General features: G+C 31.0%; 1 protein-coding gene and 1 long non-coding RNA gene across 2 annotated transcripts in view; both read right to left on the bottom strand.

Moving 5' to 3' along the window:
- The window catches only part of LOC100750102 (serine-rich adhesin for platelets), a 134,543-nt gene that overhangs the window by 8,249 nt on the left and 111,166 nt on the right, over window positions 1-15,128 (bottom strand). Inside the window, exon 9 of the mRNA XM_003485673.4 lies at window positions 13,419-13,467. Coding sequence (XP_003485721.1) covers window positions 13,419-13,467 — 49 coding nt within the window. The remainder of the gene's footprint in view (window positions 1-13,418; window positions 13,468-15,128) is intronic.
- LOC117152584 lies at window positions 2,242-4,897 on the bottom strand. Its single transcript, XR_004462981.1, has 2 exons — window positions 4,714-4,897; window positions 2,242-2,413 (listed from the first exon to the last, which is right to left on the bottom strand). It is a non-coding gene; the product is annotated as an uncharacterized LOC117152584 (long non-coding RNA).

The raw sequence follows: 15,128 nt of genomic DNA, 5'->3' as shown, positions 1-15,128 counted from the left end.
AATTGTACGCGTGCTGGTTAGAGAAACGTTCACTACACGGGCTTTCTGTACAAAGATCATGAAGCTACTGACTGGCGAAGACTGTGCAGTACAGTTAACCTGTCGTTCGTCGTCATCGTGTTTTAAATATACTGATCAAGAGAGTGATGGCGAATCGGCTGGGAAACGCGTCAGTATAGTTAACAAAAAACAGTTTCTCAAAATGAGTATTCAATTATCACGTCACGAAACTCTCAAAGCATCGTTAAATCATCTTTTGATCTGATATTGGGTTGTCATTAAGTGGTATTGATAAAATCCGCAATCACTTAGTTGCCAACCCAATATTTCTAATTCTGCAAAAAATCATAAAGATATACGAAAATTGTTTTGTGTTTAACAATTTGCAGATTTCCCTAATAATCACGAACAAAATATGCAAAATGTATTTGCATTAAAAATTGTTCACATTCTCAAACAAATTTTTAAAATTTAAATAGATTAAACTTAAAAGAAATTTTAAATATTATCCGAAACTGTAAATATACATGTGTAACTATTTACATATTTTCACTATATACCAATTTAGAAACGCTAATAACTACAATGTCCTTAACATGTTTAGTGCTCGGAATAGGTAGGTACCTGTTCATGCTTTGCAACGCGACGCGACGTGCAACGGTCTGAACGCATCACATGCGTCACATGCGTTACATCGATTTTCCTGTTTTTCGTTTTGCACGGTTAAATACAAGGAATAAAAGTCAGAATGATAACTACGTCGTGGTTATTATGCCAATTCTCCAGTCAGGAAATTGCCGTAATTTGAAAATACTCTTGACGTTAAAATGATTTATATGAAATCTGTGAATTAGAATGACATTTTACCCTCCAGTAGTCGTTACAAGTTACAGTCTGTCGACAATTCCAGTTGCAGAGTTGAATCTTATACTATTGAATTCTGCATTCTGTGCTTCAATATTTTCTCGTTAGCGGTGCCTATCTCTCTTTCTAGATACAATTATTGAAAATTTGATTTCTCTAATGTATAGTTTATCAAAGCGTGATGTTTTAACAGCGTGGTGAAAGAAACTTCCCAATTATTAAATTTGGAGGCACTAAAATTGATTTGTCTTGATTAATTTCCAATTTCATGTTCATACGAGTTTCTAATTAACAGTTGACCCGGATAACAGATTAAACGAAAAATTCACATAAAATGGTCTCATCCATCGGGTATTGTACGATTTCAAATTACGAGAAACGTCAGTAATAATTCTATCAACGATAACGTTCACTCATAACGATATAAACTCCTATTGGAAACGACACTCGGAACTCGAAATATCAAGCGTCGGATAGCGAAATACCTTTTTTGAGAATCCAAGCGAGCTCATCCTCGAGCGGTGGATTCTCCACCTCAAACTCCTTGATGAGATCTTTCGAGTAAACAGGATCACCGTCTTCACTCCACCAGGCACCCGTGACCTTCCTCAACGTGGCACCGACTCCCTTAGCATTCGAGTAATAATGCAGGGCCAGCATTATTTTCCATCGTCACTTTCCGTGACCGGACTTTTGCCCCTGATATTGATTCTGTCCGCGGTGACATCGCCTCGAAAATTTCTATCGTACTACCGATTCACTATCTACTCGAACCACAACTTGTTCGAGATTTCATCATCGAAACGCCTATCTTGGCGATTTAAATCAATGACCAAGCCCTTTTTCTTATTGAAATAATTTTCATTAATTATATCTATATTTGTTTTAATGCATACATTTAGTTTTTCTTTCCTCTTCCCTTTTCAGGAAATTTTATTCCATGTTTAGACGTTTGATTGCGACGCTACTATGACTAGTAAAAAGTGCGAGAATTAAATTAATCATTGTATGATGTATATGTATCTGTATATTATTGAAACGGGATTTCATAATTCCAAATCATTCTGTCAATAGTTGCTAAATTTGAACGAAACTGGTTCAAAATTTTCGATATTTAATCAATAAATTCATTCTACGGAACCAACTAAACACAGAACTCAAGTTCTCTATGTATCGTATTTGTATTTGGTTTCTCCATGTACATTGACTAGGAAGTTAGATCGACTTTTGAGTTGTCAGATGAATTCTTCGTCTGATTATAATATCCACGATGCTAATGAGGATAAAAGGAAAATATTATTTTCGGTAATCTATAATGTCGTAACAAGAAGGAAGTGGCGATACACACACACATACACAAAAGAGAGAATGTTTTACGAGGCTCAAATTGAATTCCACCGAGTTTTTCGATTACGATTAATTATACGGATTTGCTTTACACAATAGACCTTTCCCCAATTTTGCTCGAGGATTATTGCAGAGGAGAGATAATATCATACTATTTTTTCATAAAAGCTTTTTTTACAGCTTTTTCAGTCTACAATTATATCTAAAAAATGAAATGTGAACTATACATTTACTAAGATTTGTAATTTTAAAAATTATAAGGAGGGAAACAAATGTAATAAAATTCGAATATCGACAGTTGTAGAATAATAAAAAAGATCAAATAACAATTGGCAATGATGCAAAAATAAATCAGTAGTTATCTATCGATAACATAAAAGTATATAGGCATTATAATTCAGATATTAATGAAAATTAACGACAATTATAGATATTAATCTATAATAATAATTCCTATAATTATCTCCAAGTTCTAAAATTAGATAAAATAAAATTTCCTGGATTGAAGCATGTTTAGTATTTTTCTAAAAGGCTACAAGATAGCCTTGTTTTTTTACTTATACTGCGATTTTTAGCACTACATAATATGTTATCCTTTGCTTGGAAAGCTGAAATATTGAATCTATGATAAAGAATAATGCAAAAAATTCAATTGATTAAATAACAGAAAAACATTTACTTGATTTAAAGTTTAGGCAAAGAGGCAAAGTTATTTAAAAAAAAAAAACGTTATAAAGAAATTGATATTTCGGCTGAAAGAATTACAGAAATTTTTCAAATGAATCTTCGATACTGAATTGAAATTAAAGTGGAATTAAAAACTACTAAATGTTAATCGCGAGATGAAATTTCAATTCTGTTCGTTAAAATTTAGGATGTTTTTGCTGGTGGCGAAAAATTCATCGAGGATGCAAATAAATTGATCTGGGTTCTGATAAAACCGAGGATCGAAATAGAGTTTGTTTGGTCCATGACACTTGAGCTGTTGGACGAATCATGGCAAAAAGTAACTTGGCGAACTTCGAATTTGATGCGCAGACCTTTTACATTGTAATTTATGATCCAATTATTTGGTTGAATAATGTTTCGAAGATTTATAGATATTTCTATAAGTATCCAACTTTATTGTTAGGATAACAAATACTTTTTTTTATAAATGATAACTTCCTCCTCGAGTCTACCAGTCAACTGAAACATGTGGATTTTTACTGGCACCCAAGAAGTGCTACATTTTTACTATAATATTCTAATATCTTATTGCGATATTATTAATTGGAAAAATAAAAGTTTTGAGGGATAATTTAAGCTATATCTAATAATAAAAAATAAAAAAATAGAAATTATATTTTATTTGTAGTTGAAAATAATAGAAATATTTAATACGTTGGAATAGTTTGGGAGGCGAAGCAATTTGTCTGCAAATTTTCGAGGATGCGTTCATTTAAGAAGGACGATTATTTATAGTCTAGGATCAACTGTATACCTCCGCAATCGATATATCTATGCGTAGAGTAAACAGTATTTGAAGAAAGTGAATACAATCCAGCGAAGCGAATTTCTTATTTACGACAAGTTGCTAAAATAAGATCAAAATATTATTGTGTATGGAGGATCTATGATCTATGGATCATTACCCTTAACGTAAAAATTCGCCGAAAATACTGAGTTTAACGAGAAGAAATTTTCCAAAAATTCCAGTAGGAGTCCTTGACAAAAACACACGAATATAATATCGAAATGTTGCAAATGCATAACTTATAAATAGGAACATTTTCATTGCCAATCGGTCGGATATGTGATGGATAATTGACAGTTGGATCTCAGTCAAATGTAAGGTGGTCATTCTAATCACAATATCTCACCAATAGATCTATCTCAATACCTCTCACGGCAATTATCACTCGTGTTTCTCATATACATATAAACATTTAACATGTACCTAACCAACTTAAATATCTTGCTAAAAGAGTCTTGATAATCATACAACGATTGCAATTTTTCACAAATAAAGTTGTTCGAAACAATTCCATGTTGTAATAAAATCTTAAAAAGATTATATTTATATTACAATTTAGAAAATACTAAAATATTACACCACCAGACAGCTTCCTCCTACTTTTTCAAAAAGAAAATTATCCATAATAATCCCATGTTATTATAACATTTAGAAAGTATTATGTTTATATTTAAATTTAGAAAATATAAAAATTATATCCCCCCCCCCAAGAAATTTTATCTTTTATCTTTCCACAAAGGAGTGTCGCAGTAAATAACGTTATCCATATTATGACCAAATTTAGAAAACATCATATTTAGATATAAATGTAGAAAATAATATATCAAATGATTTCCTCTTATTTTTCCAAAATGAAACGATAATCTGAGATTAAATCGTAAGTATAACGATTATGAAAAGGAATAAGTGCAAGAGACTATTCGCAGTTGGAAGAGTTTCTAGTTTTCTAGGCTCTCGAGGATCGTCTTAATGAACCAAAGTTTCACCTGACAACTCTATATCCGCAATAGGGTTACTCTCGATACCAATAATCATCACTCTTTGACCGACGACGCGTCGCAAAGTTCCTCGATTCCGTCGCTGGCGAACCGAATAACCGTCTCCGACTACTTCGTGTCTTCCTTCTATTGCCGACCACCACCTCATCGACGATGCTCGTCATCGTCATGGACGATCGTGCCAAGAATAACTCCACACGAAAGCTGATGTTCATGCCAAGAAAAAATTCAGTCGAGATTCCTCTATCTCACATTTTGAATTTCCCTATTTCCCTATTTTCGTATTTCCTATTTTTCTACTCGGCTTCATTCCTGTATCTTTAATTATAAAACACGTATAATAAATGATGTGTTAGATAGATAGATAGGTCGATAGCTTTGCGATCTGTTGCTTTTCTTTGTCGTCAAAGTAAAATAGTATTGTTTAGATTGGATCATTGGATGAAATTGGATCGAAGCAATAGTTGAGTTAGAGAGTAGTAGATAGGCTAGCTACCTGATCGATAGCAATACTCGAGATGCTCGAGTAAATCTGGCGATCTACCAGCAAGGGGCTCGGCTTGTAAATTCCTCTTCTTACGATGTTACTCGCATATGACGATCGCTTTCAAGGTAAAAACTGCTTGTTTACTATATTACGATATATTCGCTTTCTCCCTGTTGGTTTATTTCAAGATATTTTAATTCCATGGCTGTTTTCCTTTCTATTTTTCGTATTTTTATCTTGTTCAGGCATGGAGTTGTATTAAAGACCCAGGTGTTTCGCTGACAGTAAGTTTCATCATTGCTATGTGGATTTATTGACAGAGAAAATGTTTATTTTCATTTTCTCGAATAGTTAGCCTATCTAAATAAGAATTTTCTTCCTTAGTGAGGGATGTGAATTATAAGTTAACTTGCATATTCACGTGTTTGTTGATTATTACTGTTGAGCTTGGTTTAAGTTTAAATAATGTAAGAGGGAAGTTATCTCCTTGAATCATATAAAATACAGAAGCTCTGAAGAAGCTATGTAAAAAATAGATAACTAGCCAAAAGTGAGTTTAAAATAAAATAAGAGGAAGGATTACTGATTACTTCATGACCTAAAATTTGACTCGAATAAATTTTTTTACTATAAATTAGAACGTTCCAAAAATAATGAAACGCTAATCGAACATACTTTAATCGGAACATCATATGCTGCTAGAATTATCGATTGCCTCGGTTTAGCAACAAATACAGTCACGTGCATAGTGACGGTTAATCGATAATAACCATTATCATGATTATTATTACACAGTACTATATGAGATCCGGCTTCAACGAAATGCTCGAAGGGAATGATTCAATGCAGTCATTTGTACTCTACAGATAATTGCCCCTTGAGGAACATGTTGCAATAATGATTAAAACGAGTAGTATTTATTCAAAATAAGCATTTAATATTGCGCCTGCTTTTGAGAATTGTAACAGGTAAAACTCCTTACTTTTTACGCCTTTGTTTTACGTGCCTGTTTTACGTAACAAAAGTTTATTTGCAAAAAAATAGACAAAATACGACTCGACAATTATATGGTGCACCTTTTATAGAATAAAATAAAAGATATACAACTGCGGAAAAAATTTTTCATCTAGAACAGGGTTATCATTGATTAGATGTAGAAATAGCAAATGAATCTGTACACGCAATAAAAAGACATTCTTTTTAGGCCGTGTAAGTACAGGTCAATGAGTTTTAGAGGCTTGAACTGTCAAAAATATTTTTCAAGTTTCTGAAAGGAATTTTCGTTAATAAGAGGTTATTTTCGTTTAAAAGATACGTATCCTGTGTTTGCATTTTATTTTCAGCTGATTAAGTAAATACCAATCAATTTTCGCGAATAAGAAGATCCTTATAGCTTGTTTCCAAGAGTTTTCGGTATTTCTGACGTTTATAATTTTTATTAATATTTATTAATCAACTGTCATATTTTTTAACAGAATTTTCTAACACTTAATAATAAAATGTTTTAGAGTCTTCCATATTTTTCTTTGCAACTGAACAATATAACTATCAATTTGCCAAAACGATAGATTTTAGTACTTTTGCTTTTGCAATTATCAAAAACTATACACAATATGTGATTTTGGCACAATACAATAGGACCTCATATATAACGCGATCAGAAAATAGCCACCGTACTCTCATATAGCCCAATTGCAAAATTGCTTGAAAACATTCTTATATGTATGTATATTATGATAGTATATTTGAAAGGAGCAAAAGCATATTATTGCCTTGTCTTCGACGTACAAAATAAAGTATCTCTACATTTTATTTAAAATCATGATTCAAATCATTATAATATATATATTATATATTTTTTTTCCATTGTATCACTTTATTTACAATTATTTATACGCAGAATATTTATTATAGTGGGCAAGTTGGTAGTTGTAGTATTAAATATTCTATCAAATTAAAGATGCTGATACGTATATTGCATTAACCTAGACATCCTATATACATACTTATTGTTAGTACCTATATGTAAATTTAAAAACTGACATTTGAGTTGAAATTAGATTAAAATGCTGATAAATATTAAAAGACAAAAGATTAAAGGTAGCATTGTATTTTACATCACGAAAAGTTGGATTTCATCGGTAGTATAAAATCGTAATAGCATGAATTATCATTCAGCCCCATCCGAACATAACGAAAGTGGTTATAGACATAGTCAAATTTGAACAGCAGTAGTAGATTTTCCAATGACTTCAACCCAAATATCCACCTATGTATTTATGTATACATACATATATCGTTGAATTATAAATAAACATTCTCTTAGAGACCACCGTTGTAGAAAATCGCGTTTGAGCATTAAACCTGTTTGATGGAACTGCACGTATATATATCGCCAAGTAATACAACATTTCTTCATACAGCTTCCTAACAAACAAACGATCCTTTGTTTTGCAACGAAGCTTCGTCTTCGTCTAACTTTTTATTCCAGGTTATATATGTATTTCCGTTCTTTTCATATTTCATACGAGGCTTGCCGATCGAGTACATGTGCATTATTGTTCAGAAACTTTAATCGCTTGTAGCAGGAAAGTGATATACAGGGTGTTTCAAAAGTACAATGCCATTAAACATGAACTGGTAGAAGATGGTAAAAGAAATATGGTACATTGTTTAATCAACAATTTTTCGTTTGAGGCTTTGTTTTCGAGAAAATCGACTTTGAATTTTCGCTCGGTACGCGTGCACTTTATCACGTCTCGTTATAACGGATCTCACTGTACATCGTTGTCTCAATGGAAAAATTAAAGAAAAGAAAAAAAAAATTAAAAAAATTTTTATTCTATATTTTCGACTTCTTTTTTCGCGTAGAATCACTCCCTTTCCGCTTATACCACCAGTTACAAACCACCCTGTATATGTATACCCGTATATTGTATATGTATGTAGGTATATACTTTGGTATTAAAGATACTCAAATTTATTATCGCTATGTGATTTAATAGATAATTTCAAATAATTAAATGATTCTATAAAAGATAGTAAGTGCAGCTTGCAATTATTAATGCATGTAAATTCTTTTTAGTAATTTTCTTATTTTCAATATGAAATTCACTTCATTTAGACATTCATCATAATCGAAATACCTTGTACAATACACAAACCATCGTAAGCTTTCATCGACTGTAATCGATCAAAACAATGAAACCCTGTTTTTCTAAATGTTATGCAACAATGTGTACCTATAGAAGCAGAAACAACGTATCGAAAACACAGCAACGAAGTAGTACAAAAATTCTATTAACTCGCCTTGTCGAGTTTCCGTATTATCGAACGTATACCATCCCATGACCTAGACCCAAATACAAATGTGCGAATGCGTCATAGAATGCAATCTCGCCGACCTTGCACCGGTCAGAGCTTATCTTCTCCCTTGGTCGGTTCTGCCCTGCTTTCATCCATCCCCCTTATTGTTAGCCGAGGATTTTTCTACTCCCATTTTATAGTTCGATAAAGTACTATCTCTACTATTTTCTTTCTAACCCCTTGTTTTACTCGCCACTTCGTCTACCATTCTACGAGATGTATCATGAAATCTGAACTTGCTATAAATGAACCATATGTGAAACACGAAACTTGTAGTACCAAGCTATAAATATCTAGTATTTTCAACAATCACAAGAGACGTGATAACATGAGTAGCGTGCACTTTTATCATTTTTTAATACGTTAAACTCCCCAAAACCACAACCTCTATCTATCCTTGTATATGTATATGTATATGTTTTCCATTTCCCTCATCTATACGTGAAATATAAGACTATCGCTACCTACAAATCTCGGTAAATAATGAAAACCTAATGTCTACTTTTTTTTATGAAAGTATACCACGTACTTCCTCATTTTTACACCATACAAAATTTGCTAAACTTCACATTCGAAAATCACACTCCGTTTATCGCATCTATCTATAGGTGCATTCTTTCCCTGTCCCTGTTTTTCTCTCTGCTATTTACCTTCTTTCTTTCATTTTCTTTTTTCCTTCGAAAATTCGTGTGTCTATGTTCCCTTTTCTCTCACTTGTCTATGTTACTATCAGTTTCGCGTATTCAAGAATCAACCCTTTCTATCCGTCACATCTCTTGGAAGTTCCGTATCTTCTGTCTTTGTTTAACGTACACGCGAGCGAGCTGGACTCCCGGGAATTCATCGATCGGCTCCATCCACCCACGACAGACAGTGAAATGGAGGGGAGAAGAGGAATACCGAAGGACTCAGTATCACAATTTCAAGGAGCAACCAATATAGATCGTCGAGTACACAGGATAAGCTTCCTGGTTTAATTTAAAGTTGTTTTTGATCGATTCGACCTGGGATATTCGTATCGCAAATATCACCCCCTAAATCCGTACGTTACTGAGTAATTTATCGATTACACTCGCACGTACACGATGGTTGTAAGTACTCATACGGTGTTTCAACATGATGAACAAAAAATTTTCGTTGTTTGGAGTAATATCGAATTTCTTGAGTAGAAAGTGTTGTAATGCATACGTATATAGAAATATTTTTCAAGCATAATAATTAACTTCTTAAGAAGAAGACCAGAGAAGATGAGTTAAATATTTAATTAATCGAATTTTCCTATATAATTTCTTTATAGGCCTTAAAAACCAGTTACATAGATTATATTTGCAAGGACTAAAATTGTTCTAACCAAAATTAACTAGTCTTTCTTCTCCTTGAATGTTAATTAGCAAAATGATCGGGTTAATAGGTTAACATATTTAAGGTTACGATTTTATTAGATAATGAATGAAATAACAGTTCTGATTAGAAAGGGAAGAAGATAATAAAAATTCTGGAAACATCTAACAAAATTGAATGGAATACTTTAAAAAGGAATAAGAAATTGAGGACTGTATTTGTAATTTTTGTACATAATCGAATGATATTCGATCGATATCGATGATATTTCTTTCTTTCGATTCAACTCGAAGAACTAGATATTCCAGAAGAAGCGAAACATTATTTCTGTACACGATTAAATCAAATTTACGAAGAAGGAAAATAATGTTTATGAAACAGGTTCAAGTATATTTTTTCTTCATTTTCAGTTTCTAGCTTTAGAGATCCCTCTTTCTAGTTAGGACGCAATTCACAATAAGACGCATTTATAGAAAACAGCACAACGTCATCTGAATCAGAAAAAGCGAGGTAACTGCTCTTTATCGACCAAATTATGAAGATAAATGAACAAGATTTTCATAATGGGTTGAGCAGCGCGTCTGCAACATTTTCATAGTGATAACTCGAAAATCGCGTTTTTTCGAGTTGTGTAACATTCATTGCAAATGTGCGATATGATGCGTTATCATGTCAGTCGCATTAACCGGTTAACCGAATTACTTGTTAATTAAAAACTTGTATAATTGTACAATTAAAAATTAAAAAAGACAACAAAATCCACGATTTGTCATTCTTAATCAAGGAAACCAAATTAATTTGATAAAAAAAAATTAGTATAATACTAACATCAAATTCTAATTAAAAAAAATAAAACGAATTAACGTATTAAACGTATAAACGAATTAAAGGTAAGTCAACATCAATCCTTGCAAATATGAATTTGGTATAATTTATTTCTAACAAAAATGGTACAACTTATTAAAAAATAGGAGGTAGGTGTGTAAATAAAAAAATGTATGGACAATTTTTGGAGCATTCTAGAGCTTTTGTGAGTTTATAGGATATATTATATTTTCTACTCGGAAACCCAGCCTGAACAAACTAAATTTCTGTGCACTGCACGGCATGAAACAGCCAGTACATAACTATGTAAAATTGTACATACAGGTATAGGTATATGTTTACAGTTTCCTGTTGAATTTCGTTCGCTATGCTTACTCGTTCCTAGTCGGACAATTTTTATTTTTGTCAAGTTAGTGAGTTTTTAACTCGGTTCTCGTTTCTTTCTCTTTGCGATATTGTGTACTTTGAATTTTCTTTTAAGAAAAAAAGGTAATTGCGACGAATGTTTCTTTTTCGTAGAATCAAACACGAGATGGGACGAAAAGTAAGCAAGCATGAACAGTAATTCGAAGCAGGTACTTTGGATGTGAATGCAAATGAAAATTGACAAGTTTTATGCATTTAATCAACGTCACATTGATTACTACGTATATTTCTTTAAATAAGTGTCATTTCCTTTATTTTAATAATTTTGTACTTTATTCTCAGTTTGATTTGATTTAATTTAATTTAATTTAACGTAATGTAATTTAATTCAACACTAAACATATTAAAGAAATGAATTCGAATAAATTATCTCATATAGAACATCCTTGCTAATACGTTCAATCCAGTTCTATCCAATCCATGAATTCTAATTCTGTCTGCAAGTCTAAATTCTACTTCTGCGAATCAATATCAATGTGACAGTATCCACGTTTATCAGGATACTACCAAATCTTTTTACACCTTTTCTTTGTTTAGTACCAGTAGAATTTTACCCATTTTGCGTCTAATAAGTTCCTTCTTAATTTTTAGGCATTCGTGTTTCTCGAAATATAATTTGAAAGATGGAAGTTAGATAGAAAATTGTCTTACTTATTAAATATTATAAAAAGTGTTCTATAATACTTTAGATATTTTATGTATCCTTGCACGTAAAAATCTAGTTATAAAGTCCTATATTTATAAACACTTACAATTGCAATAATTGTATTTTATTTTATTGTGAAACATTAAATGTAGCAAAATTTACCTCATGCAAATACTACGACCCAAACCGAAGCATATTTAGAAACGTAATAAATTACAAATCGTGCTATTAAAAATATTATTTATATATTTTATATTACTAAAAGTTAAAAACATCGTCAATATCTTGTTAAAATTACTAAAAAATAAAGATAATATAAAAATATCGTATTTTATTTATTATTCAATGTACGGATAGTAAAAAAATTTCATTAGAATTCTACGAGATTTAATAATTCATTCAAATCCATCCTGCGCATCTTATTTACGAACTACCGCTTATTTATAAATATGTTACCTGCTCCATCGATTTACCAGCTTTCCCCTCTTTTCCTTCGAAAGCTTTCACGAAAGTATTGTATCACCTGACCGTACTCGGTTGTGGGACCAGTAAAATGAGATGGATTGTAATAATACTAACGTGTACAGAGAAAAGAAGATTCGAAAAAAGGGCAAAAATACTTTTAATTTATTAGCATTAGGATATCATCACAAGGAGTTTGTGTTAGCAAACAGTTAAACAAGAAGTTACAAGAAAAGCTAAATCAATGTATGGTATAACATACCTACATTCGAGTATATATAATCAGTGTATGTATTATACACTTCATTTAATAAAAACTATCCATTAATTTTCGTGTGTATATATATATATATATATATATATTATTCATTGTTATTAATTTCAAATTATATATGATTATAATAGTTTCACTGTAAATTTTAAACATTGTGACATCGTTTTATGTAAAAATGTACATATATAAATTGTTTAATCATCTGCATAGTCTATACGAATAACTACTAATTACTTATAATAAGTCTCCCGGGGTTTTTGATGCTTAAACAACAGAAAAAAATAATACAATTTCATGTTTTAATTAATAAAATATTTTCAATTCTATATATATAGTATAGATATATAAATATTATAACACATATGTAGAAATTATGCTATAGTATTTCTAACAAGTCGGAGCGATTTATTACTAAGTAGACTATGGATATTTATGCAAATTACAGGCAGTGATAAAGAATTGAAACTGTTATAAATATGAGATATATTTCACTTTTAATGCTTTATACGCATATATATTTCCACGTTTATGTATGCTCACCCTTATTCATTTTTGCGTATATTTGCACTTGGTATAAATGTATGAAAATCTCTAGTCTATTAATAAACTATAAGTAAAATGGAATTTTTTCATCATTTTTTGAACAACTTATCGGAATATTTTTCTATCATTCTCACACATTATTTTATTATTTTTAATTTTAATGCTTTTAGAATATTTTATTCGTTTAAAATCCATATACTACATTATTTATATAAAATATCAATAATCAGTAGAACCTTGAATCCCGACTCCCAGGAGACCAATCGAAGCGCAATGCAAAATATATAAATGTACAAGTAAATAATTAATAGAACAGTACTCACCGAGATCAGAGAGCGAAACTTTCTCCAGAAAAGGATCTACAACGGGCAGCTGAAAATAGAGAATACAAATGAATATTATTGGTTCGTCACAAATGTTATATCATAATATCTATCGTTTTTATCGTCAACTGTATTTTTCATTTCATCTTAGAATCTATTACAGTAGAATATTTTTCATCGGATATTTTTCTGTTTCTTTTATTTCTATACAGCAGTCAGAATGATTTTATTAAAACATTACCAACATGGATAATTATGAAATAAATAAAAAGAGGTGCTCTGACGTCATTTTTTTATACTTTATGTTTTAATAAATCATTTATAATCTACATGGATAATTCTAGTCATTTTGAACAGAACGAACTACACGTGCCACAAAACGTAGGTGTAACTTTAGAATCGAAATTCCTTCCATCAACATACGTATACTGCGACTAAATTAGATCTATATATAATACATATACGACTGCATTAAGTGTATGCATACAGAGCTGCCTTTGCTTTTTGTAGCGACCACTTTTCAAAAGATAGAAATTAATATTATCTCGCTTTTCAGTAGAAATATTATTTCATTGAAAATTTCCAGAGATTAACTTCATTTAAGTACCTATTTCATATTGAAATAGAACACCCATACTTTCATTTTATAATAGCACACCCACACTCTATAATGTGCCCTATATAATAAATTTATATAAAATCGTAAGGAATAAATCCCAACTACGTTTTACAGTTTTACTAATAGACTGCGAATTTCTGTGCACTTACGGGAAATTTAAAAGTGTAAAAAGTGTAAAAAGTGTAAAATGTGTAATAATGCAGTTAAGTGACTTTTTCCCAATTTTCACTATTTTACTTCGGCTTTGTTTTATTAAACAATGAAAAATTTTTAAAATATAATGTTTTTGACATGTTCAAAATTTATCAAACAGGTTAGAGTGGACCTTGGGTCTTTTCAGAGTCAACAATTTTTTAAACAATCGAAATATGTATTTCCATTTTTTCGTATATATATAAATAGCTTTATTGATAGCTAACTGAATCCTAAAATACAAGACAAACTTAACTAACCATTTTAGTAAATTTTAAACGTCAAGTGAATTATATTGAAAAAATATATTTTTATTTCTTTTTACGTAGTAAAGAAAAATTTCTAAATTTGATTCTTTCTTAGTAAAATAATAAAAAGTATATTGATTTCTCGATTAGAACTCCCTCAGTTAAAATAAAGCTACAAATTTCCATAAAAATCCGCAGTCTATTTATTACAAATATCTGTTTCACTTTTATTTGAAGGAAAATTGTTTGCAAGATATGTCCTCAGATATATAGGAAGATATATAGTTAAAAAAATGAAACAATAAGTACCAACGCCTTCTTCAACAAAGATTTTGGACTGAACGGTTGCCTCTTCTTTACGTTTGTCGTGATTTTCGTGTACCAATTCGATAAAATGCCAGACGAGCTGGTACTATGAGCTATGCTGGGACTCTTGGTGACAGTTCCGGTCGGTTCGCTGGTTTGCCGACGAAACACCATTTTTACACAAAGAGTTTACTCGACTCTCACTCTCACAGGATCACAATCCATGCACGATTATATTCGGATTATTCCATTTAAAAAGTAAACTTATATTATTCTATTTCCTTTTACTTTCGACATTTATTGTTTTTTAAGAGATGATTTCATGACATCATAAACTACCAATAC

The sequence above is a fragment of the Bombus impatiens genome, unplaced genomic scaffold, assembly GCF_000188095.3.
Source record: "Bombus impatiens unplaced genomic scaffold, BIMP_2.2 scf_0075, whole genome shotgun sequence".
Lineage (NCBI taxonomy): Eukaryota > Metazoa > Arthropoda > Insecta > Hymenoptera > Apidae > Bombus > Bombus impatiens.
The sequence above is the reverse complement of the archived record's forward strand: the minus strand, read 5'-3'. Positions and strand labels throughout refer to the sequence as shown.